Source organism: Cuculus canorus, chromosome 9, assembly GCF_017976375.1.
Source record: "Cuculus canorus isolate bCucCan1 chromosome 9, bCucCan1.pri, whole genome shotgun sequence".
Taxonomy (NCBI): Eukaryota; Metazoa; Chordata; class Aves; order Cuculiformes; family Cuculidae; genus Cuculus; species Cuculus canorus.
In genome coordinates, this window is record NC_071409.1 from 2,578,768 (window position 1) to 2,602,146 (window position 23,379).

The 23,379-nt window shown below is 44.0% G+C and overlaps 1 protein-coding gene across 5 annotated transcripts in view; it reads left to right on the forward strand.

Moving 5' to 3' along the window:
* WDR33 (WD repeat domain 33) overlaps positions 1-23,379 on the forward strand; it is a 70,321-nt gene that overhangs the window by 43,923 nt on the left and 3,019 nt on the right. Inside the window, exons 8-21 of one of the 5 annotated variants that reach the window (XM_054074112.1) lie at positions 5,258-5,384; positions 6,260-6,414; positions 6,542-6,620; positions 7,117-7,227; positions 8,063-8,157; positions 9,415-9,501; positions 9,724-9,863; positions 10,200-10,352; positions 11,183-12,229; positions 16,674-16,776; positions 17,047-17,509; positions 21,067-21,233; positions 21,361-21,453; positions 22,280-22,462. In XM_054074112.1, the coding sequence (XP_053930087.1) occupies positions 5,258-5,384; positions 6,260-6,414; positions 6,542-6,620; positions 7,117-7,227; positions 8,063-8,157; positions 9,415-9,501; positions 9,724-9,863; positions 10,200-10,352; positions 11,183-12,229; positions 16,674-16,776; positions 17,047-17,509; positions 21,067-21,233; positions 21,361-21,453; positions 22,280-22,462 (3,003 nt within the window). Of the gene's footprint in view, positions 1-5,257; positions 5,385-6,259; positions 6,415-6,541; positions 6,621-7,116; positions 7,228-8,062; positions 8,158-8,749; positions 8,938-9,414; positions 9,502-9,723; positions 9,864-10,199; positions 10,353-11,182; positions 12,230-16,673; positions 16,777-17,046; positions 17,510-17,590; positions 21,234-21,360; positions 21,454-22,279; positions 22,463-23,379 lie in introns of those variants that run through there. The other 4 variants (XM_054074113.1, XM_054074115.1, XM_054074114.1 and 1 more) reach the window with 4 other exon arrangements.

Consider the following 23,379-nt stretch of genomic DNA (forward strand, 5'->3'; position numbering starts at 1 on the left):
GGGTTAATTCTGTCCCATTCTGCTGCTGGTTTAGAGAAATGCTGGTGATCCAGGAGACGTTCCCTGTAGGTAGATTGAAGCTCTAGCCGTCACCCTAGATACCAGGTTTAACAGATAACCATGTCTGATAAACTAGTGGGGTGTTAAAGAGAGGCCGGGAGCAAACTGAGGAGAACAAAACTCTGTATGGGACAGAGCTCTGAAAGGATGGTGGGAGGCATTGTTCATAATCCACTGAAGACTGAAAGGAGCTTTTCCCTTGGTTCACCAGCCTCCCACCTTGTGCTAAAAAGAAAAGTCATGCTGTGTATCTGTAGAGCGAGGAGTTCTGTGCTGTTCATTCTCGGAGTGGAGAATGAAAAGAGCTTGTAGGACAGCTTTCAAGAGGAGTACAGGTCACATAATGCAATGGGGCAAGGAACACTAAATTACTGAATTGAAATCTATTCTTACCCTTATTGCTAACCTCATCAATTTTATCAAAGCAGTACCTAGGTCCTCTTAGACAGGAGATACTCTGTTCCTAAGTGAGCTTTATGGAAAAGCAGGGAATTGCTAAAGGAATGGTAGCTGTCAGATAACATTTTAAAAGCCTTCCATAAAAATGGAATGAGCAGAATAATCCAATTTGCCTCAGAGGCTGGAAGCAACTAACAAAAGTCTAAGGGGATTATGGAGGACACTGAACATCTTTCTGCTAATGTGGTGGTTTTCCATTATCTTTGACTTGCAGGTCTTTGTTTTTTTCCCTTTACGGGTGGAGAACTTTAGCTGGATGGTGGTGAGACCCGATGTCTCCTTACAAATCCCTTGGAAATAGTCCCCTGCAAAGCGCCTGCTCTGTTATTTTGGGAATAAGACATTCCAGGAAGGGAGTGAAAAGGCTTCAAATCTGACCAATTCAGGTGGAGGACACACAGCTCTATTTTATCCCCATTTAAAACATCATAGGAAAACCATGTGTCTTAAAAAGAAAAATCCAAGCAACTAGAATTCTCTCTAAAGGAGCAACCGTCAGCATTGCCAAAGTTAAATGATTGTTTGATCTTTAAAATATGTATATGGTTACAAATAGCCATTTTCTTTGGAATGTGGGTATTAAAAGAGTACAAAATGCCTGAAGAGTGCAATCTCAGTGTGTGTTTATATATCCAAATAAATGCCAAGAAGCAATTTAAGTGCCTTTGGAGTAGGGAGGAGAGGCTGTAGTAGAGAAAAATATAGCTTCAGCAATCAGCCTGGTATATCTATAATTGATAGTTTATACACAATTGCATTATAAAAGATAGAGATATGTTATATAGATTGCATGAGAAATGATTATCCGAAAGAGCTTCTTTACAGCATATATTACATTCACTGTCATGTAGGCAGAAATTAGAGTGAGGGGGGAAAAATCAGGTCCTTAATTGGTGTAATTTTTCCAGCCTTGTGACACACAGGGTTTGGTCAAATGCTGTTCTACATCGTTTTATTACAGCTTGTCATGCCTTTCGCCAGCTGGCATTTCTCTTCAGTGTCTTTTAAAGAACAACCCTTCACATAAGTTGGCTACAAGCGTTAACAATCAGGATTATAATTAACTGGGTTGTGACTGCAGTCACTCTGTTCAAAAGTTTATTATGTGTAAGAAAAGTATTATTAGAGAAATGCTTTTGTATTGGAACTTTTCTAAAGAATCTGCATAGATTTGGGTTTTTAATTTTTTTTGGTGCTGTTTTATTAAAAGGTTTTAATAAGCTGGACTGAGTAAAAAAGACAAGCGCTAGTGCCTTATTCTATGATCAGGCATTAGCTCGTTATTTTAAATGGGTTCAGTTTATCAGAAGTCTTTACTTTCTTTGACTTAATTTTGTTTATGGGCCATAATTGACACATTTCAATTCATTTATCCCTAAAGCATTGCTAAAGCATCCCTATGAGGCAGGGAAATGGCACAACATGAGTGCCTTTTACAGAGGGGCTGGGGGGGCACGAAGGTGCCAGCCCTGTTTGGAGAGGAATACCCATCCTGCTCTCCTCATTCAGAGATATCTCTGCAACTGTTGAAGTTACGAATCAAAAAGCTATTTAGAGTCAGCAAATAAGGAATGTGAACCAGAGAGATATGCATGAATTAAGGTTTTCTGAGCGTGATGCTTGGTGGCAGGGGTTCTGTACCAGAGGAGAGGCTGATTCCTGGGTGGTAGCCTAGAAGTAAGAATGGGAAATGACTACAAAGTAAAGATCTACCCAGCTCCTTTTTCTCTGGAGTTTTATTTTAAGCGTATTTTCTGCATCATCTGTCTCATTTCAGATAGCCGTATGTACATCTGTCAGCAGGGAGAAGGAAAAGGAATAGACAGTGTTGATTGTTTCAATTAAAAATAAAAAAGGAAAAAAAAAAGAAATTAAGAAAGGTCTGATTAGACAGTGCTGTTCAATTATCTTATGTAATTCCTCTGAGTTAGTTCACCTGTTCCAGTGGGAGGTGTCCCTGCCCATGGCAGGGGGTGGAACTGTATGATCTTTAAGGTCCCTTCCAACCCAAATGATTCTCTGGTTCTGTGATCCCTTGGGAATAGTTTACTTAAAGCATCATTGCATTAGGAACCTATAGCTCGTCGTGTGTGCAGATCCTCTCTAGTGCAGGACTTTGTTGCAGGCGCCTCTCTTGAGGTGTTCAATCTCATTTCGATTCAGTCTCTTTTGATTCGATTGCAAAGCAGGGTCCCAGCGTCTCCTCACTGTTGCTGTAGTCCAGAGCACGCTGATGAAGGATTGCTCTGAGTAGGAAATTTCAGTTATCTGTCTTGATAATGGATCTGGTTTTAGATTTGGTGAATTTCTTCTGATCTTGGTGGTCAGTTTTAATGTGATGATGATGGTCAAAAGCCTGTTGGTAAGGACCTAATTACCTAGCTGCTCTGGTTACAATTTCTATGGCATCTTTTACCACTTTTCCGGTCTGGGGCTGGTGGGTGGTGAGTCTCAAACTTGGCTTCTGAGAATCCCATCAGTCCAGTGTTGTCCCATCGCCATTGCTCCCTTTTGAAGGGGGAGGATGGGTAATTGGGTTGCTCTGTTTCTGAGTGTGGCTCTGAACTTGAACTGGACTGCACACTTGGAGCCTTTTTTCCTCAGAGTACACATCTGGACTGGTTGAACTCAGGTTGGGTCTCCTACAGGAAGCATGAATCGGGCCTCGCTCAGGATGAGCTGTCATCCCGAGATGGCCTTCCACCAGCAGAACTCATTTTCCAGATGCAGTCTCCCTGACCAGACAGAGTAGCCCTTTTCCTCTCAGCCCGCTTCCATTACTAGTTGTATTTAGTTCAGCAGCAGCAAGGCCAGTGTCGTTCCAGTCCGTGTGGGTAGGGATTTTTATGGGTTTGCTGTGCTTTGTTGGTTTTGTATTCCTGATAGTACACAAGTATTCCAGTCTGAACACATTTTCATACAGTTCGAGCAATTATTAACTGTAATGGGCTGTTTCTCTCTAAGGACTTGTTGTTGCCCTTGAATTAAAATCCTCCTGGTGAAGCTGCCGGATAGCAAGTACCTACAGAACATTTGAAAATTCAGTTGAAAATCTGCAAGCAGGAATTCAACGACAGAGGAAAAGCACTTTCTCTCTTACTAGTGGACGGATCATTCCTTCCAAATAAACACTTTGAAGGAAGGTTTGTTCAGGGTTCAGCTTCATATTTTAGTTGAGAGAGAGATTTACTGAGAGCAAGTCCAGACATACAGTGCCTTTCATTTCTTTCTGCATCAGAAATGCCACAAAGAAGGGAAATAACGCATCTCCAAGTGCCCCTCCGTTGGCAGGACAGGCCACCTGAGCAGTTGCTTGTGAGGATTTTTATCATCTTTGCAACCTGAGGATCCTGCTCTCACCTGAGATCCTGTTTATTCCAGGAGCTATTCTACTTGCTATGGCTGGGGGAGGAGAGTTGGCTTCCTTCATCCGTATCATCAATCAGTCCTTAAAAGTTGTTCCCCAAATACTTAACCAAAGCTGTATTCCTTTCTTCTTGGGTTGAGAATCTCTTCCCTGTCTCTCCTTTCCTCTGGAGAGGAGGAAAGTTGCGCATACTTGATGGAGGGAGTGCTCTACGAGTTAACATCTTGCTTTTATTTTAAGATAGAACTCTATTGCTTATTCTGATTTCATTCTTCTGTGGCCTCAGAAAAACTTAAACCAATACTGATTTTTTAATGTCTTATCAAATCAAGGCCTGTATTAGGACAGCTTGTACGCCTTGAAGTTGGGTGTTCTACCATGTAGCAGAGTGGTTGGACTTTGTTGGGGACCCTTGGTCTTTGGTGGAATGTGCTACCATTCTTCTACACCGCTTTGCACCTTCTGTGCCTTTGTGTTGCAGACAGCCCTTCCTTTCTCATCTCGCTCTTTTGTTTAGTTCCTGCATGCAGCCTCATTTTCCGGCACTGACTGTTACCGTTGTCTTTCCCTTGAAGTGGGCTGGCGTGGAGAGAGAGATAGGGGAGAGAAACTCTCGGTCATTATTTCTTCTCTAAATCCGTGTAGTTCTGCTCAGAAACCTTGTTTTGTGTGTAGCAGAATCAGGCTTTTCTTCTGGATGGATTTTAGCTCATCTGAGCAGCGCTGATTCTCTGTCAAGTTCAGTCAAGCTGTTTAAAATTAAATGATAGAGAAAAACCCTCGTGATAACTCTATAGAGTGTTAGGAAAACCTGAAATCCCTCTGACCTGAGAAGAGGGTACATGTGGGAAGGTTTCTTTTCATCCCATACTAATTTATTTTTCAGATCCATAATTTAATTTCTTTGCTTGTTTCCTGACAGGACAGCAAACAGGTAGCAGTGATCGGATAGGAACGAGTGTGTATTTGCCATTTGTTTCTGTAATATTTCACAGCAAGTGAAGTGCCTCTCTGTTATTTTCCCTTCCCACCTCCATACAAAGGCTTCATCAGTGTTACATTTAAAATATTGTGTAACAGTATAGGCCCAGCACCTAAAGAAAAGCCCCAGTTTAAGCAGAAACTTGTTTGAGTTGGTGAAGTGAGCGTGGTTTGAGGCCATAATCCGAGGAGAAGATGCTCCCAGTGACTAACAGGAAGGAATGCAACCCAAATAACTCGGAAGAGTTTTTATTTAGTTTGATTTTGTTCTGTGACCTGTGCTCTGTGATGTTTCTCATCCGGTTTCACATCACAGTTGTGAGGTGTGCACTCTTTTAATGTTTTCAGTGTCTTTTCAGGGTTTGTGAAGAATTTTAATTTTCTTAACAGGGCACGGAGCAGATGTGAAATGTGTTGACTGGCATCCAACAAAGGGATTAGTTGTATCGGGAAGCAAAGATAGCCAACAGCCCATCAAGTTCTGGGATCCAAAGACTGGCCAGAGCCTTGCGACACTGTAAGTTCTTGCCCACAGACTTTGATTTGCTCAAATGTAAGCTAACTTCATAGAAGAAATCTTTAACATTTCCTTAGCTTCTTGCCTCCTGTCTTTTCAGTCACCCACAATTACTTCAAATATAAAGCTAGTGCTTTAGCTATGCTGGAAAATCTAGAGGTTGGGTGAAGTCAAGTATACATATGGAAAATTGTGACTTTAATATTCCTGTTTAAATTAACTTTGTCCTTCTATATAGACCTCCTAGTAGTACAGTTCTCATTAGGGAAGCACAATTGAGATATGGAAATGCATATCATAGAATAACAAAATTATTTGGGTTGGAAGGGACCATGAAGATCATCCAGTTCCAGCCCCTGCCATGAGCAGGGACATGTTCAACTCCATCAGGTTGCTCAGAGCCCTGTCCAACCTGGCCTTGAATCTTTCTAGGGATGGGGCAGCCACCACCTCTCTGGGCAACCTGGGCCTGGTGTTTCACCACCCTCAGTGTGAAAAATTTCTTCCTAATATCTAATCTAAACCTCTCCTTTTTTAATTTAAAACCATCATCCCATGTCCTATCGCTACAGTCCCTGCTAAGAAGCTTTTCCCCATCTTTCTTATCGGCCCCCTTTAAGTATTGAAAGGCCACAATAAGGTCTCCTCAGGGTCTTCTCTTCTCCAAGCCGAGGGGAGATGTTTCATCTACGCTGAAGCAGAGAAATGTGCAGTGACTGCATCCTGTTGCAGTGAGCAGTACCAGTTGCTGCAAAAGCCTCAGTATTCTGATTTAGTAGCCTCAACTACTTTGTTATTGGCCTGAATATTTGGGACTGGTAAATTACCACGTTTTCATTTGTGTACCTGGACAAACAGTCTTTCTCTGCTTGCAGGCATGCCCATAAAAACACAGTGATGGAGGTGAAACTGAACCTGAATGGCAACTGGCTGCTAACAGCTTCTCGTGACCATCTCTGTAAGCTCTTTGACATTCGAAATCTGAAAGAAGAACTTCAAGTCTTCAGGGGTCATAAGAAGGAGGCCACAGGTCAGAATTTGTTAGATTATGTGAGGTTTTTTATTAATGTTTGGATTAAAGTTTTTGCGATCCTGTTATCCATTCATTAGAAATCCTAGCGTTATGCTTTCTGATCGTGGATTACTTTGTATTTCAGCTGTGGCCTGGCATCCTGTTCATGAAGGTCTGTTCGCCAGTGGAGGATCTGACGGCTCTTTATTGTTCTGGCATGTTGGGTAAGTGACGTTCTCATCAGCAAGTTGGAAAGATACTAGTGAGATATGCAAGTTACACATAACATATATTTGACTCTGGATTTACCGTGCATGTTTTACGGTGTAGTTTTTTTCTATACTGGAGGAAGTTTGTCAATGTGCTTCATTTATGAAGGTGTTTTGCCATGCAGATGTATTTTAAAGGATGCAATTGCTTGCACAGAAAATAGTCCTTTGTTGAGAGGGCGAGGAATGGTTGAAGCTCCTGGTTTCTTAGAGCTTCTCCTGAGATGTTGTGATTATTTTGCTTCTAAATGTACGGTTAGAAAATCCCTATGTTACTGAATTCCCTGTTAAGAACAACTGGGAACAATCAATTCACCCAGTAGAAAAATAACAGAGGCTTAAGTTTAGCAAAATAAACGATAGAGGAACATCTCAACAGCAAACTCTTTGTTTTTTATCTGTAGCAGATAGTCACCTGTGTGATGACTGATTTTTTTTTTTGATGCATCAGGGTTGAGAAGGAGGTTGGTGGGATGGAAATGGCCCATGAGGGAATGATCTGGAGTCTGGCGTGGCACCCCCTTGGACACATTCTCTGTTCGGGCTCAAATGATCACACCAGGTATTGCTAAGTGTTTAAAGAAAAGATCTAAGGGTATTTATGTAAAATTAGAAACTAGAAAGGTGTGTCACATCAGTAAACAATGAATAGACTGGAATGACTGGGATACACAGCCAGTGGGCAAAGCGGAGAGAAAAACTGAGCGAAATGGGCAGGCACTGACTGTTTATGTTAAAAAGTAGAGTCTAACCTCTTGTCATTCACCAGAGAAAGCTTTAAGAACTCCTAGAGTTGCAGGTGCGTGTGAGCTTTGAAATCTCTTGAAGGCATTTGTAGAAAAGAGTTGTTGTAGTTTCTTGCTGAAGAAATATTCTCATCTCCGCAGCGTTTGTTCTCCCAGCTTCTGTGCTGGCTGAGTCTGTCTTTGCACACTGCGGTCATGTTTGGAGGCTTATAATTTGTGCTTTGAATCCTGTAGACTGAGCATGCTGTAAACGTGGGAGCATATAAATGGAGTCCATTTGTGCGTGCGGATGTGTGCATTGACAAGTTTAGTTGTGCTTGAAGAATACATTTGAATTGAGTGCGAAGTTTTTGGAATGGATTAGAAATAGAGCTGTCTATTCAGGATCTGATCCTGATGCCTGGTACTTGCACCGCTTATACTTTGAAGCATCTTCTGAATTGTAATCATATAATTCAGTATGATTGGGTTTTTATTTTTGGCTTGAACCTCACACCTAATGTTCAGATCTAGTGCTGAACTTGAATTGCTAGGAGTTGAATCCTTATCTAATTAAGATAGCGTGCTGAGATTTAAAGAAAGAACTAATGAGCTTATAAGTAGTTCATTCTCTTGACCCGTTATTGAGATTATATAACATCCTTTTGACAGCAAGTTTTGGACTCGAAATCGGCCTGGAGATAAGATGCGAGATCGTTATAACTTGAATCTGCTGCCTGGGATGTCAGAGGATGGCGTGGAATACGGTAAGGTAATTTCCCTCAGTATGGAAGAAAGAGGGTTGGGGGTCAGGACCAAGCCTAGGGCCTGGAGAAGGGAAGGCTCCAAGGAGACCTTAGAGCGACCTTCCAGTGCCTGAAGGGGCTACAGGAAAGCTGGATAGGGGCTGTTCACAAAGGCTTGGAGTGATAGGACAAGGGGCAATGGGTATAAACTGGAGAGGGGCAGATTTAGACTGGACATAAGGGGGAATTTCTTCACCATGAGAGTGGTGAGGCCCTGGCCCAGGCTGTCCAGGGAAGCTGTGGCTGCCCCATCCCTGGAGGTGTTCCAGGCCAGGTTGGATGGGCCTTGGGCAGCCTGATCCAGTGGGAGGTGTCCCTGCCCATGGCATAGTGGGTAGAACTGGATGATCTTTCAGGTCCCTTCCAGTGCAAAGTATTCCAGGATTCTATGATTTAGCTGACCCTAGAGTGCAGCTTCTGGGTAAGAGTGCGAAACAGTACAACATTGCTGGTGTCTGCCTTGATAGAGGGACTGGTTTTTATGAGAATAATCGTACTCTCCACGTTATCAGCAATTATCACTCCAATAATGTGTTTTCTTTTGTTTCTGCAGCTCCTGGAGGTAAGCCCTACTCTGGCAACCACAGGGAGGAGGTTTTTCTCTCCCTCTGGCATTATCTCCAGTTTACTTCTCTTCCTGAAATCTTCATGTGACTTCAAGACTTCCTACAGTCACGGACTGCAGCAAGAAAATCTTTCAAATTGAACTTGCGTAAAATCTTAAAATTTTACCCCCATCTTAAGGATTTATCTTGGTAATTTGAGGCTGTGCGGGGCTGCCCAGCTCTATGCGTGCCTTCGCCACCTTTTCGTCTCTGGGGTTGCATCTGTTTCTTCACACTTTTGATTATTTGTTCTTTTGTGTTTGGGAATATTAGTTGAAATGCAGCACTTTCAGTTTTAAAATGTATAGATTTAGAATGTGTAGATTTGTTATCAGCCAAAAGGGAGTGGGTATGGTTATCTCCTTTTCTGGGCTTCTGTGCTAAATGGGACCTTCCTGGGAGGCCATAGTTTCTGACCTTCTGGGAAGTATTTTTTGATCTGAACTGGCAGGTCTTTGAATGTCCTGTAATTCATTTGTGTGGTTAAAAAGCATCCCGCCAGTTGTGAAATGTGTAATGATCCCAGTGGTAAAAGCATCAGAGAATCCAAAGCGATACTGTGATGATGTAAAGAAAAATGTTCTAAGTGTAAATATTGCTTTGTTGTCTCTAGATGATCTGGAACCCAACAGCCTATCGGTAATTCCTGGGATGGGAATACCTGAACAGTTAAAAATAGCCATGGAACAAGAACAGATGGGTAAGTAGCAGCTGTGGGGAAGCGTTTTCCCGAGCCATCCAAATCCTGTGTGATTTCTCTTCCATTCCTTCCATATATTTTGGTAGCACAGACCCTGTTTTCTACTGTTCTGTGTTGTGCCTGTTTGCCATGTAAGGAAGGAAGAGGTGAAAACCTCTTTGGTTTTGTCTGGATTTCTTCCTAAAGCCGTGTTGCTCTGACTGTGTCTTCCCGGTGCTGCAGGGAAAGATGAGTCCAATGACATTGAAATGACTATCCCTGGCCTGGACTGGGGAATGGAGGAAGTCATGCAAAAGGACCAAAAGAAGGTGCCACAGAAAAAAGTGCCCTATGCAAAACCCATACCAGCACAATTTCAGCAGGTAAGTACTTGAATCCCACAACTTCTTATTCTGGCTTCCCAAGTGTATGTGGCTGTTGAAATGGTTTGGATTTCCAGTATCAGCTCTCTCATATCGACACCCAGTGAAAAATAATTTAGCTCAGTTGTTAGTTTAATTACTATTTAACTGTAAAGTACTTGGTTAAATCCATTGTATCTGGAAAATGTTATCAGATACTGAAGCTTAATTCAGCGTTGGTTTTAGCCCCTGAATATCCATCCTACACAGTGCTGCAGTGCAGCTTTTCCCAGAGCAGCAATATATTGCATATGTGTTGTTCTTCAAAATTCATCTCGCGTTTGCTGTTCTTTACAGGCATGGATGCAGAATAAAGTTCCTTTGCCTCCCCCACCTGAGCCACTGAATGATAGAAAAGAAGATATTAAGCTGGAGGAGAAAAAGAAGACACAGGCCGAGATTGAGCAGGAAATGGCAGCCCTTCAGTACACAAACCCACAGCTCCTGGAGGTACGTGTGTCACGGTAGTGAACAGTAAATCATAGACTCATAGAATAGTTTGGGTTGGAAGGGACCTTAAAGCCCATCCAGTTCCACCCCCTGCCATGGGCAGGGACACCTCCCACTGGATCAGGCTGCCCAAGGCCCATCCAACCTGGCCTTGAACACCTCCAGGGATGACGCAGCCACAGCTTCCCTGGGCAACCTGGGCTAGTGTCTCACCACTCTCATCCTGAGGAATTTCTTCCTTATGTCTAATCTAAATCTTCTTCCTTCCAATTCAAAGCCATTCCCCTTGTCCCATCACTCCAGGCCCTTGTAAAAAGTCCTTCCCCAGCTTTCCTGTAGCTCCTTCAGGTACTGGAAGCTGTTCTAAGGTCTCCTCAGAGCCTTCTCTTGTACATGCTGAACAACCCCAAGTCTCTTGGCCTGTCCTCATAGTAGAGGTGCTCCAGCCCTTGGATAATCTTTGTGGCCTCCTCTGGACCTGTTCCAACAGTTCTGTCTCCTCCTTATGTTGAGGATTCAGTGTGTTTTAGTGCTCTGTGGTACATTGGGGCTTCAACACTAAACCGTGTAGCGTCCTTTTGCAGTGCTGTCTTCTTTCAAAAACCAAAACATTTGATTTAACGGGGCATTGGACTTAATGCCTGATGCTGTGGTACTTCCAGTGAGGTCCCCACACCTCGGTTAGCTTGTGCTGGTCTGTGGAGCTCTGTAACTGTATTTCTGTTAATCTTCTGAGAAATGAGATGGTTGCTTCTGATTTTTAGTTGTTACGTATACTTCCACACTTAGTTGATTATTTTCTGGGTCTTTTTTTTTTTTTTTTTGGACAGCAATTGAAGATTGAGCGACTTGCACAAAAGCAAGCTGAGCAAGTGCAGCCGCCTCCAGGAGGCTCTCTTCATGGACCCGGGCCTTTTCCAGGGCAAGGCCCAATGTCACAGATGCCTCAAGGATTTCAGCAGCCCCTTCCACCTCAGCAGATGCCAATGAATATGCCTCAGATGGGACCTCCTGGTCCACAAGGACAGTTCAGACCTTCGGGACCCCAAGGACAAATGGGACCTCAAGGTCCTCCGTTACACCAAGGTCCTGCAGGTCCACAAGGATTTATGGGACCACAAGGACCTCCAGGCCCCCAAGGACCTCCACAAGGAATGCCACGGCCTCAGGATTTACATGGACATCAAGGAATGCAGAGACATCCTGGTCCTCATGGGCCAATGGGGCCTCCAGGTCCACAGGGCAGTGGCGGCCCGCAAGGCCACCTAGGACCACAGGGTCTGCCTGGGTCTCAGACTCATTTAGGACCACAGGGTCCACCGGGCCCGCAAGGTCACCTGGGTCCTCAAGGTCCCCCCGGTAGTCAAGGAATGCAAGGGCCGCCTGGTCCCCGAGGAATGCAAGGACCTCTTCCTCACGGCATGCAAGGAGGCCCAGGATCTCAAGGGATGCAGGGCCCTATATCGCAAGGGCCTTTGATGGGACTTAATCCAAGAGGGATGCAGGGTCCACCAGGACCCAGAGATAACCAGGGACCTACTCCACAAGGGATGATGATGGGTCATCCACAAGAAATGAGAGGTCCTCATATGCAAAGTGGTTTACTAGGACACGGTCCTCAGGAGATGAGGGGCCTCCAGGGACCCCCACCTCAAGGTTCAATGTTAGGACCGCCACAAGAATTGCGTGGGCCACCAGGTCCACAAGGCCAGCAGGGACCTCCACAAGGCTCTTTAGTAGGGCCTCAAGGAAACATGCAAGGACCTCAGGGACAACCGAACCCTTCCAGGGGGCCGCATCCTTCCCAGGGTCCTCTGCCTTTCCAGCAGCAGAAAACGCCTCTGCTGGGCGATGGGCCTCGCCCCCCGTTTAACCAGGTACGTGTTGGTCTGTGTTACAGGAGGAGTGTTACCTGTGTCGGAACGATGATGTTACACGGTAGAAAGGCAGAGCAGGAGCTGAGGGGCTGAGGGTTCGATGCCTCAGGAAAACCTAAATGATAACAGAGTTCTGTAATTTGGGAACAGCAGAGGTGCCTGTAGGAAAGGGGTTGTTGGGAATATCTGTACAGAAACCAGTGTCTGCTGTGAAACTGCGGAACCTTGAGGGAAACCCTGGTCTTTTTAGTTGAAAGATGCTGAACTGTCTTAAACGGGGAATTTGCTGTGTAGTTAAGCACCAAGAAAAGCTGAATTGCAGCAAACTGACTATAAGGAAGCTCTTATATATCAATTAAAGCGAGTTCCTGCCAACTCTCAGTGTCCCAGAGTAGGTAATCCAACCTGTGGGATTCGTTGACGCAGGCATAGCTGGAATCGTGTCAGTTCTGGTTGAACTTGGGCGTTCAGCACTCAGGAGTGTAGCTGTCCTGCTTCCTGCCTTGCTGTGGAAATCGTTCACCACCTTTTGTCTTTCCCGAGGCACAAATTCTGAGGTTGGCATTGTGCCCCATTTCCTGAGAAGCAGGAATCCGCCAGTGCAGGGATGTTCTTGTTCTCAGCTGACCTGTAATACGGGAGAGTGTCACTTGGAGACGCACTTATTAACTCTGCAGCAACCAGTTCAGGGGTTGATGCACAACCTGCTCCGCACTCCTCAGCATCTTCACAACAGGCTTTGTTCCACCTTCTGGTTCCCCCAGATCAGACAGACCTCTCAGTTACCTCTTACAAGGTCCCCTTTGACACTAATTATGTACTTAAAATTTCTCTTGATTTTCTTTGGCTTTAAGGTAAATTTTGAAGGGTGGTTTAGAAAGATATTCTACTTACGCAGCTATGAAAAACGTGTGGGTTTTTAAACAGAACAAACTCTTCTAGCCTTGCGCTCAATGATTTGTCATTGAAGCTTTAGACAGGTGCATGGAGTCCTTCGTTGTGATCCAGTACCGATGACCTTGAAGTGAGCTTCAGCTCAGTGATTCCATTTCAGATTGAGGCAGAGTCGCCTACAATTTGTGGTTTTATTTGACTATTTTTTCCTTAAAATCATTAATTCCCTCCTGAGTCTATTGTGACTCTGCTGCTGAGGCTGCAGAAGCATCTGCTCAGAGAGCTGCTGCCCGCACTATCTCGCAGTGCAGTGGCTTTCAGTGCTGGCCCAGGGAGGTGGACGTACCTGCTTTGAGAATCATTCTCAAGCGTGTTACAGCTGGGGTGTGTTTGCACCTCTGGGCGGGGCTGTGCCTTCTCATCCTGCTGTGAATGCGGTGCAGAAGTCTCCAAGTTGCTTTTGACAGGTGGCCGGCCATTTTCAATGAATACTGTGATCCTGAAGTCTCTTATAGATATTTAAAAAACACAGAACAAGTTTTATTTGAGCATTTTCACTTCCTCGTGCAGTCCCGGTGTGGTGATGGCCTTAAAAGAGGAGCAGATTGTGAAATTTGTGTGTCAGGTCTTGCTCCAGTTTGCTTCTTTGTAACATGGCTCCTCTTTAACAACAAACTTTAGCTTAGGTTCTGTTCTGAATTTGACATTTTCCTTCTGTAAACTTGTGCAGCTTGAGGTTGGAACTGGATGATCTTTAAGGTCCCTTCCAACCCAAACTATTCTATGATTCTATGAAATCACTTGTCTTCCTTGACGGTAGCAGGAGAGTCCGAACAGATATCTGCTTGATCCAGGGATTGTGACATGTATACCTGTTGGTGAAGGTTCTCCCCGGTATGAGGAACCCCTGTCCCTGCTTCTGCCGTACGCTGGAAGGCTCCAGCTCTGCTCCTTCTACAGACGTGAAATGGAGTAGGGAACTGTCTGTGAGAAGGAAATTGGCTGAGATGATTGTTACAAGCTTATTCCTGAGCTGAGCACGTTGATATGGAAATATAGATGGATAAATGGAATATTCCTAAATTAGCAGGAGTACTTTGGAGGTCTTTCATTCTTGCTGGTTTAGGTTTGGTCTTGTCACGCTCTTTTTGAATAGATGGGCTGGATTTCCTCTCCTTTATCAGTCGAGTGAGGTATGAATACTTCAAGCCAAGTCTCTTGTCTTCATTAAAACAAACTTTAGGAGCTTGTGCAGTATTGGACAAGAAGCATAATTTTTCCATACAAGTTGAATACAAAGAAGTTGTTCCATCTCTAATGCCTGGTTCTAGTTGATCCAGACAGCTGTAACACCGCTGTGCCATTTGCAGAGGTAGAGCAGGGACACCGCAAACTCGTTCCCAATTTTGAGCCCATCTGGGGACCTGGAGTGTATTTTGAAATGAAAAGCACGTGAAAACACAGTGTTACACCTTTCCTTCCTGTCTTGCCACAGCATGATTTGTTCGGAATAGAGGTTTTTGCTAAACGCTAAGGAAGCTCATTTAGTGAGTGCCAAAAACTGCTGCTTTGGTTAAACACTGGTTCAGTGCAGTGTTCAAGGCCAGGTTGGATGGGGCTTGGAGCACCCTGATCCAGTGGGAGGTGTCCCTGCCCAAGGCAGGGCTGGAAACAAATGGGCTTTGAGGTCCCTTCCAACCCAAACCATTCTGTGATTCTATGAAAGTTTATTCTAAGCATATGCTAAATATACGCAAAATCCTGGAACTCCCACAAGGTTTTGGTCAGGATGGCAGGAGCACTGTGATAGCTGGAGCTTTCCTGGTCAGGCAATTTGTTTGTTCTGGACTCAAGTCAACATCCAGTCACTAGGAAAGTTTTTTTTGGTCTGTTTAATAGGTGTTGGACCAGGCCCTTTTTGCCTCTTTTTCAAAGCCCTGACAAAATCATTTAATGCAAATGTGATGTTTGGAGTTGTGTTTGTGTGCCTTTTTATGTTTGTATTCGACTGAAATATAGGTGATGAATGTTTAGTTTAAACCCAATGTTTCAAGGTACAATGGGAAAAAATACACAAGTGAACTTACTGCTTCTTTGCAAGCAGGAAAAAAAAGGTAGCTTTTCTCAAAATTAAGGCGAAGCATGAAAATGATTTGCCTGCGATTGCTGGAGAGATGAGGCAGTGTAAGTCTGAGCACAGTGATGCGGTAGGGGTTGAAGTATTGACAAGCTGCCTGCAGTCGGAAGGGGTTTTTACAAGCCATGTGAAGAGCAAATCTAAACCTTAGATATTAGACATAGAATCATAGAATGGTTTGGGTTGGAAGGGACCTTAAAGCCCATCCAGTTCCACCCCCCTGCCATGGGCAGAGACACCTCCCACTGGCTCAGGCTGCCCAAGGCCCCTCCAACCCGGCCAACATGTCTAGGGGAAAAATATTATGGGTTTGTGGTTTTCTGCTGTGGGGTTGGGGAGGATTCTTTGTTTTTTTGGGTAGCAATCCTGCAGGTTTCCACTCTGTCTTGTTCACAGGGGTAGATTTGTGGTGTTGGGACTCATTGCGTGGTTGGTTACGTACGTGCCCCCATTAATTCCAGGCGGTACAAACCGCAGGTGATTGCTTTTTGTCTGGCCATCACTGTTTAAAGGCAGAATCGGGCAGGTCAGCCGCTCTGTTTCCCAACCCCTATTCTCACAGTGGGTCCAGTGTAAACGTGGTACCAGGAGAATTCTGTCACAGGTCAGTGACAGGAGCTGAATTTAAAGAACTTGGGTTTTCTTAATCTTTTAAAATTGACAAAGAGAGAGAAAACAACAAAATCTTTTTTCTCTGGGATCCCCAAATTCCCCGAGGCCCTGCCCACTCTGCTTTCTGCTTGAGGAAAGTAGTCAGGTGCAGCTTCTGCTTGAGCTCCATCCTTGCTGAACAGCCCGTTACCAGCCACTCTCTTGGGGCTGAGCCAGGTGTTAGTGCATCCTTTCGATCCTTACAATTAGGAAAAACAAACGTTGCCAGCAGATAAAAAAACTCGTGTATTTCCATGTTAAGAGTTGACAAGGAGAGGTTATTGTCTGCCCCTGGTGTTGTCCCTCCTGTCCTGACATGCTGATATTTCTATTTTTTCATCGTTTCTTTGTTGTTTTGTTTGCTTCCCAAGGAAGCCTTTGGTCTATGCAGCTCTTGAACCAGTATAAACCAGTACTTGATGGTTTTCAAACCAATATACCCAGCTCCTTCATCTTAGACTCTAACAGGCAGCTGGAGTGTGAGCTGTATCTTGGTTGTTACAGGTAAAATATCAGTCCTTGAAACGTTTAAGCTTCCTATAGAATTATGCTTGCGTCTCACACAGTGACTGAAAAGCGTTACTGATGGGAATGTCTGAGAAACTAGGCTCAAAGCATCGGAAAAGCAGCTGTTTCTGTTGTAAGATTGGTGAGGATGCAGTCTAGATGTAAAGAAATTCATTTTACCCTTAGAAAAATGCTTAAAAGCAAAAGTAACCACGCATGCTAATTCATGTGGCTTTTCTTATTCCGTGCTCGTAGGATGGACAGAACCCAGGTCCTCCACCACTGATACCGGGACTGGGGCAGCAAGGAGGACAAGGTCGTCTTGGCCCTCACAACCAAGGACCTGGTCTTAGTAAAGGTAATTAAATATGTTCTCTGTTCTTCTGTAGCTCTAAAAGAGGCTGTTCCAGTGCAGTGCTTGGAGATGGAAGAGGCTAGAGCAGAGCACAGGGCCTTGGTGGAGAGGAAAGCTTCTGTAGGCTTGGGCTGGAATATAGAGGAAAAGTTGTCCCCAAACAATTATTTAATGTGGAGTGTATTGGTGTGTGCTTTGTAGAACCGTACGAACTAGAGCATCCTAGAGCGTTTTTAGATAACATTACAGAAATCTGCTATTTTTTCCCTCAAGGTGACTCCCGTGGTCCACCAAACCATCACATGGGCCCTCTCTCAGATAGAAGGCACGACCAGAACAGTGGTGGTCCTGATCATGGGCCTGAGAGAGGGTTGTTTCGAGGTGGCCAGGAGTGGGGTGATGGTAGAGACAGCAGGGGCATGCCAGATAGACGAGGACCTCACCCAGATTTCCATGATGACTTTGATCGACCAGATGACTTCCGTGACGACTTCCATCCAGATAAGAGATTTGGCCATCGCTTACGGGAATTTGAGGGGAGAGGAGGCCCACCATTGCAAGATGAAAAATGGAGACGAGGAGGACCTGGGCCTCCCTTTCCTCCTGATCACAGGGATTTTGAAGGAGGGGGTTCAAACCGAGGGCCTCCCGGTGCTTGGGAAGGACGGAGACCTTCAGATGATAGATACCCACGGGATCCTGAGGACGCACGGTTCCGAGGAAGACGAGACGAGAGGTAAGAATAAATCTACCTATCTTTTTTGGGTTAAAGGGTAAATGGAGGGTACTCTTTCTTCCTGGTTTCCTTTTCATTAAGGAGTCTATCTGTTTCAGATTTATAAACTGGAAACCAATAAGGAAATGAAAACTCTAATATACCCAAGTGTAGTCCATAAAAATCATTCAGTAATAGAAGAAAACTTGAAAAACGGTCATTGTACACAGCAGCTTCCGTGTCTGTAAACAGTAAGTAAAGAGAAGGGAGGAGATTTGTAGAGAAGACCCAGTGGCACAGGATGAAGATTTGAGACCGTTTTGAGGAAACTTGAAGGTTAAAATGACAAACTTTTGAACGCTAGAAGTGGATCTGGAGCCTTTGTCTCCAGTCACAAAGTACCGTGTGACTGTAGAGACTGTAGGATGAGCTGTGCTAGACTTGAGGAGCAGGAGCAGTGACCCACCATCAAACCTGAGGGGCAGAGCTACCGCGTCTGTTGGACTGTTGAGACTATTTTCTCATGGTTTTGCTTGTAGGAATTTTATTTCTCTTTCTGACTTACTTCTTAATGCTGAGCGAAGAACTCCAAAAGAATCTTAATTTACAGCAATGTCTGTGTCATTGCTCTTGATTTCCAAAGAAATCACAAAGGGATGAATTTGCTTCTAGGTATCAATGTAAATATGGAGGAATTGCGCTCAGTCAACAAGAGTAATGATCATGGAAATTGCTTCAGATATATGCTAGTTTAACTGAGTTGAACTGGGCCTCTGAGGTGGAAGCCTCTGGCTGACCACTGACTCCATATGTATAAGAACGTGTACTTGTACAAATATATTGTGGTCTCCACATAATGTGAATTTTGTGTGTTTTAGTTGCTTTTTTAATCATTTTCTTACATTCCTTTTACTTTGCATCTATACAGCTCTTCTTTTAGCTATTTTCTACCTAGCTCTGTAAAGATGTTCCTTTTGTGTGAAGAGTATGAAAAGAAATGAACAGTAACTAAAAGAAGGTAACAATTAAAGCCATTTTAAGAAAGTAAAAATAGAGAGAATCCAAGCTGAATGGTCTGCATCATAAAATTCTGAATGACGCAGCAGACAAGACTTTGGGGAGCTCAGTAGAGATTTTCAAACCTTATGTTGGGAACACTTAGGGACTGGAAAGTGTTTTACTATGATCCTGATATTTAAAAGGTTTCAGGAAGAGTCCAAGAACGTTGGGACTTGTAAATGTGGCTTCTGACCCGAGGAGTCTGTTTGTCAGAGTACAAGTGTTTGTACGCAGTTTGGTTTAGAAGGAATTGCCGCAGGGCTACAAAAGGCTTATTGTGCTGCAAACTTAATGAATTCCTTTGAATGAGAATGAATTGAGGTGCCATTTACTGCAGACGCTGAGATGAATTTAAGAATCCCAAACACTCTTTAGCTGACTTGGTTTGGAATGTAGATTGTAACTGGTTTGATCGAGCACGAAAGGGAAGCGTGTGTATGTGTATTTTTCTCTAATTTCCCGTCCTTTTCATCCCTGTCCTGTTCTCACTCTACCTGTGTGTATCGACACGATGCTTCTCCTGCAGAGACCTGCCTCTTCCTGCCCGCTAATCTGCGCAGTGTGTAGTTCTGTACAGTAAGGTCCTAGGCCTCAAGGAAGATGATCTGAGAGCAGTCAAACAGGAACCGAGCCCCGTGCCAGGCAGGGTTTTACACGTGACTGATAAGAAAAAGGATAAACATAACACGATATTAGGAGCTGTTGTTATGTCAGGCGTAGGGGTGATAGATTTCAAAACCAAACCGTGTCGCCTGGACACAAAAGGAAGGGCCCTGTTCCCGCTAGCCAGGGTGCCTTGTGTTGCGAACCTTGGTCATTTACGAGTGAAGCAGAATCGCACCATGTCAGTATTAAACTGGGAGGCCCTCTAAGGAACATTGAGAGGACTGTGCTGTTTAAGGCTAACCGATATTACCATGTGGTTATTTGAACCATTTGTACCTGAAACTGTTTGGTTTGTTACCCCACATCATCCAGGTTAATGTGAAATAGTTCATTGTCCATGCGCAGCACTCCCTCCGTCCCCTGTTGTACCTGTACAGGCACAGCAGCCTCCTCTCTGTATCGTGTTTGTTTTCTGGGAGGTGCAGACAGACCTATTGTTTTTAATTAAAACAAATGTAAAAGTTTAAAAATATTGTATTGTGTTATGACTACTGTTAAAATATTTAAATTTGTAATTAAAAGGTTAATGTTGTTAAAATTCTAAATAAAAGTATCTAAAGTTTTGCTTGTAATAGGATGCACCGTGTCGTTAATGAGCTGGGAAAGGGGATGCTGCACAAAGCCAACACCGTCCGAATATCCCGGTGGTGACCATTTGGCCAGCGTGGAACTGGGAAGAGCGGGGAGGCGGGGGGCGTCAGTGCGAAGGGGCAGAGAGTGCTCGGCACGCCCTGCGCCGTGGCCGAAGGCAGGCAGCAGCAGCGTGGGTCGCACTGTGAGGACCCCCAGAGCAGTGCCTGTACCACCTAATGTCCCGCCCGTGCTGGCACAGGAACGGGACTGCGAACTGAGCCAGTCCTCTCGTTGGGGCTCGCAGCACTTTTGGAGTTGCGGTAATGCACAGCACCTGTACGCCCTCTAACAGGCACTCCAAGCGTTTAGACTGATCACGTCAAACCCCAGACTCCTCGTATTTGTGCAGCCACGTCCAGGCTTACCTGAAGCAGCACTGGTGGTTCCTTCAGAACCGAGCTTCTCCCCGAGGATCTCTGTTAAGGCCCCTGTGTGGTGCTGGAGGAGCTGTACTCATTATGATGAGACGCAGAACCCAGTCATACCAAATTACTGAAGATTCATTGGTGTTTACTAGAAGGAAACGACCAGCTTTGGTGCCGTAATGACGTTTTGCCAGTACAAGCGTTTGTACAGAGTTTGGTTTAAATCATTCTTCATTGTTGCAGTTGGATAAACTGCTCTCAGGTTGTAGAATCAGCAATCATCACCCCCACAGGGCCATGTGCTGTCTAGATTCATTTACTGAAATTGTAAATTTACACTGAAACAGAAAAGAGAATTTTCTAGCCGAAGGACCCCGTATCGATAGGAACAAGATGCTGGAATGCTTTGTTATAGCCATGACTGTCACTGCCTGTACTACTTCAGTTTGGTTTTATCGCTTCAAGGGAAGGGCAAAAAGGGGAAAGCGAGAGCCCTACAGTTAAAAGAGATTCACTTATACTTTGCCTTGCCTTGCCTTATTTCTATCATCACTCACTGACCTTTTTTTTTCCCCCCTTTTCATTTCACGCAGTAGATTTGACAATATTTTTCTTTTATGAAAAATCAACACAATCAAGAGAAGGAAATATGAGGGGAAAGCATAAAAATGATTCATTGAAGTGCTCAAAGGCTGAAAATGGGCACTTTTCCACCTACAAATCCTACTCTAGTAACTGTATGTGCATTAAGTAGAACAGTTCAGAAATGAGTGGATTATTAGACTGAAGCTGACTCAAGTTTATCAATCTAAATTCTGCCTAAAAATCACATCTGTACTGTGTTCTTTCTTGTAGCTTCCGAAGAGGAGGACCCTCAAGACATGAGGGACGGGGACCAAGGGGGAGAGATGGCTTTCCTGGCCCTGAAGATTTTGGGCCGGATGATGCTTTTGACTCTCCAGATGAAAACTCAAGAGGAAGGGACCATGGTGTTCGGACGCGAGGTCGTGGTGCTCCTAGAGGTGAGGGAACCTCCTTCCACTGAAATGCAAGGATAAGGAGGCAAAGACATTCCTTGGTCAAATACCAGTTGTTTCCTGAATACGATGTCTCTTCTTACTCCTGTCCCCTGCATCTCTTACTGCTTAGGAGGCCGGAAGGGTTTACTTCCTACTCCAGATGAATTGCCACGCTTTGAGGGAGGGCGGAAACCAGAATCTTGGGATGGAAACAGAGAACCAGGTAAAAAAATTAATTGGTGAGGTTTGTTTTAGATAGTAAAGTTCTAAAATATAACCGCTTATCAAAAAAAAAATAAATTAAAAAAACGTTATTTTTCCTATACCTAATATGCTCTTTAACAGGCTTTTACCATGAGAAAAGTAAAACTTTGTTCTCTAGACTTCTAAACTTAGGAAAAAATAACTACACAAAATTTAACTGGCTCTAAATGAGGCTGTCTCGCTGAACAGAAAATGATTGTCGCCTCAAAGTCTTGATTTTTAAGTTGAACTCGTACAGTGCAGAGCTGCCTGTTGATGTTGTTGCCTGTGGATGGCTGAAGCGTGTGTTGGGGGGTTTTGCTGAGATGTCTAATGCCAGCAGCAAACTTTCTCTTGGAGGGCATCTTCTCTGTTGTTTGCAAACCAATGTTTTCAGCTGACAGCAAGCTGGTGTTTGCGTTTGTGCTGCTAATGGAAACTCTGTAAGGCAGAACTGAGTGTTAGAATGTCGGGGGAAAAATGAGCACAAACGACATGTGAATCAATAACAATGAAGATATGATTGTCTCTAAAATACATACAAATATTTCATGAAAAGAACACTTTATATCTGTCACTTCTTTCTTCCCTATCATCTTTTAAACCTGTTTTACATTTAGCTTTCTTACAAATTGTTCATCTAATGTTTGCTTTTTTGCCTCCTGGGATGAACGGGAAGCTTTATGTAATTTTAACTTAAAATTGTGTGCAAAATAATGTGTGAACGTATGTGACTGCCTCTAAAAATGAGGAATAATGATCAGATGTATGGTACTTATGATCCTGTTCTCTTTCTTCACACTCAGGTCCTCGTTCAGATCACCCTCATGACAGGCATTCCCCAGCTAACAGGGAACGTTCTTCTTCGCTCCAGGGCATGGACATGGCCTCCTTGCCACCACGTAAACGTCCCTGGCATGATGGACCAGGGACCTCCGACCACAGAGAAATGGATACTCCAGGTGGACCTCCAGATGAGAGGAGCAAAGGTAAAAAGCCCCTTGTACTGCAAACCTTCTCTACTGCTGGCACATTTTGCAGCAGCGGGAATTCCTCATCTCTTCTGAGGGGATAAAGCTGGACTGGTAAATATTTGATCTTAGCAGCTGTGAAGCTGAAGATCTATCTTATAGGAACATAAGAGCAGAGGGATTCTCTGGGACATCAAGTAATCTCTCTGGCATCATATAACAGTCATCTTTATTGCCCTGTTCAAAAGCAGCTGCGTTTAGGCTCCCTGTTAGTCCAGTTGGAAAACTCAGGTTAAGAGGCTTTTTTTCCCCTCTATTTTCAGAATAGTTAATTGTAGTTTTTTAATACTCATTCTTGTGCTAACGTCTTTTAACTCAAATATCTTTCCTGTCTCAACCTTCACTCTCTTGGACTTCATTAACTCTGTCTTCTCTTTAAGCCTTTCCTTACGAGTTCTCTACTTGTGAGAATGTAAGTGTGTCCGCCCATGATGACACCCAAAGGCCGTGAGGCGCAGTGTCTTGTAGGATATCCTGCAGGATAGGATAGGGCCTGATAGGCCCCTGAAATGCTCTATGAAGCTATGAAAATCTGTAGTTCAGTGACTTAAGTAAATGTTATTTTTATATTTAACAGCTTCTGACAGTTACCTTTTGTGTTTTCCTCTATATGATTCTTAAAGCAATTAAACTTTTGACGTTCACAACATCCACAGACACAACTCTAAAACTTGACTGCATTAGATTATGCTTTAAAAGAAAATGAAATTGCTCTTTTGTTTTCAGCCTTTCATTCACCAATTTCATTTGACGGTGTCTTGTGTTCTGATTGGAAAGTTGATCCCCATTATTTCGGTATCCTGCCTCGGATTGCATTGAACTCTACCATTTCCCACCTGCTCTAGCTCTTCCCCAAGTCAGCTCTGATCCGTTCA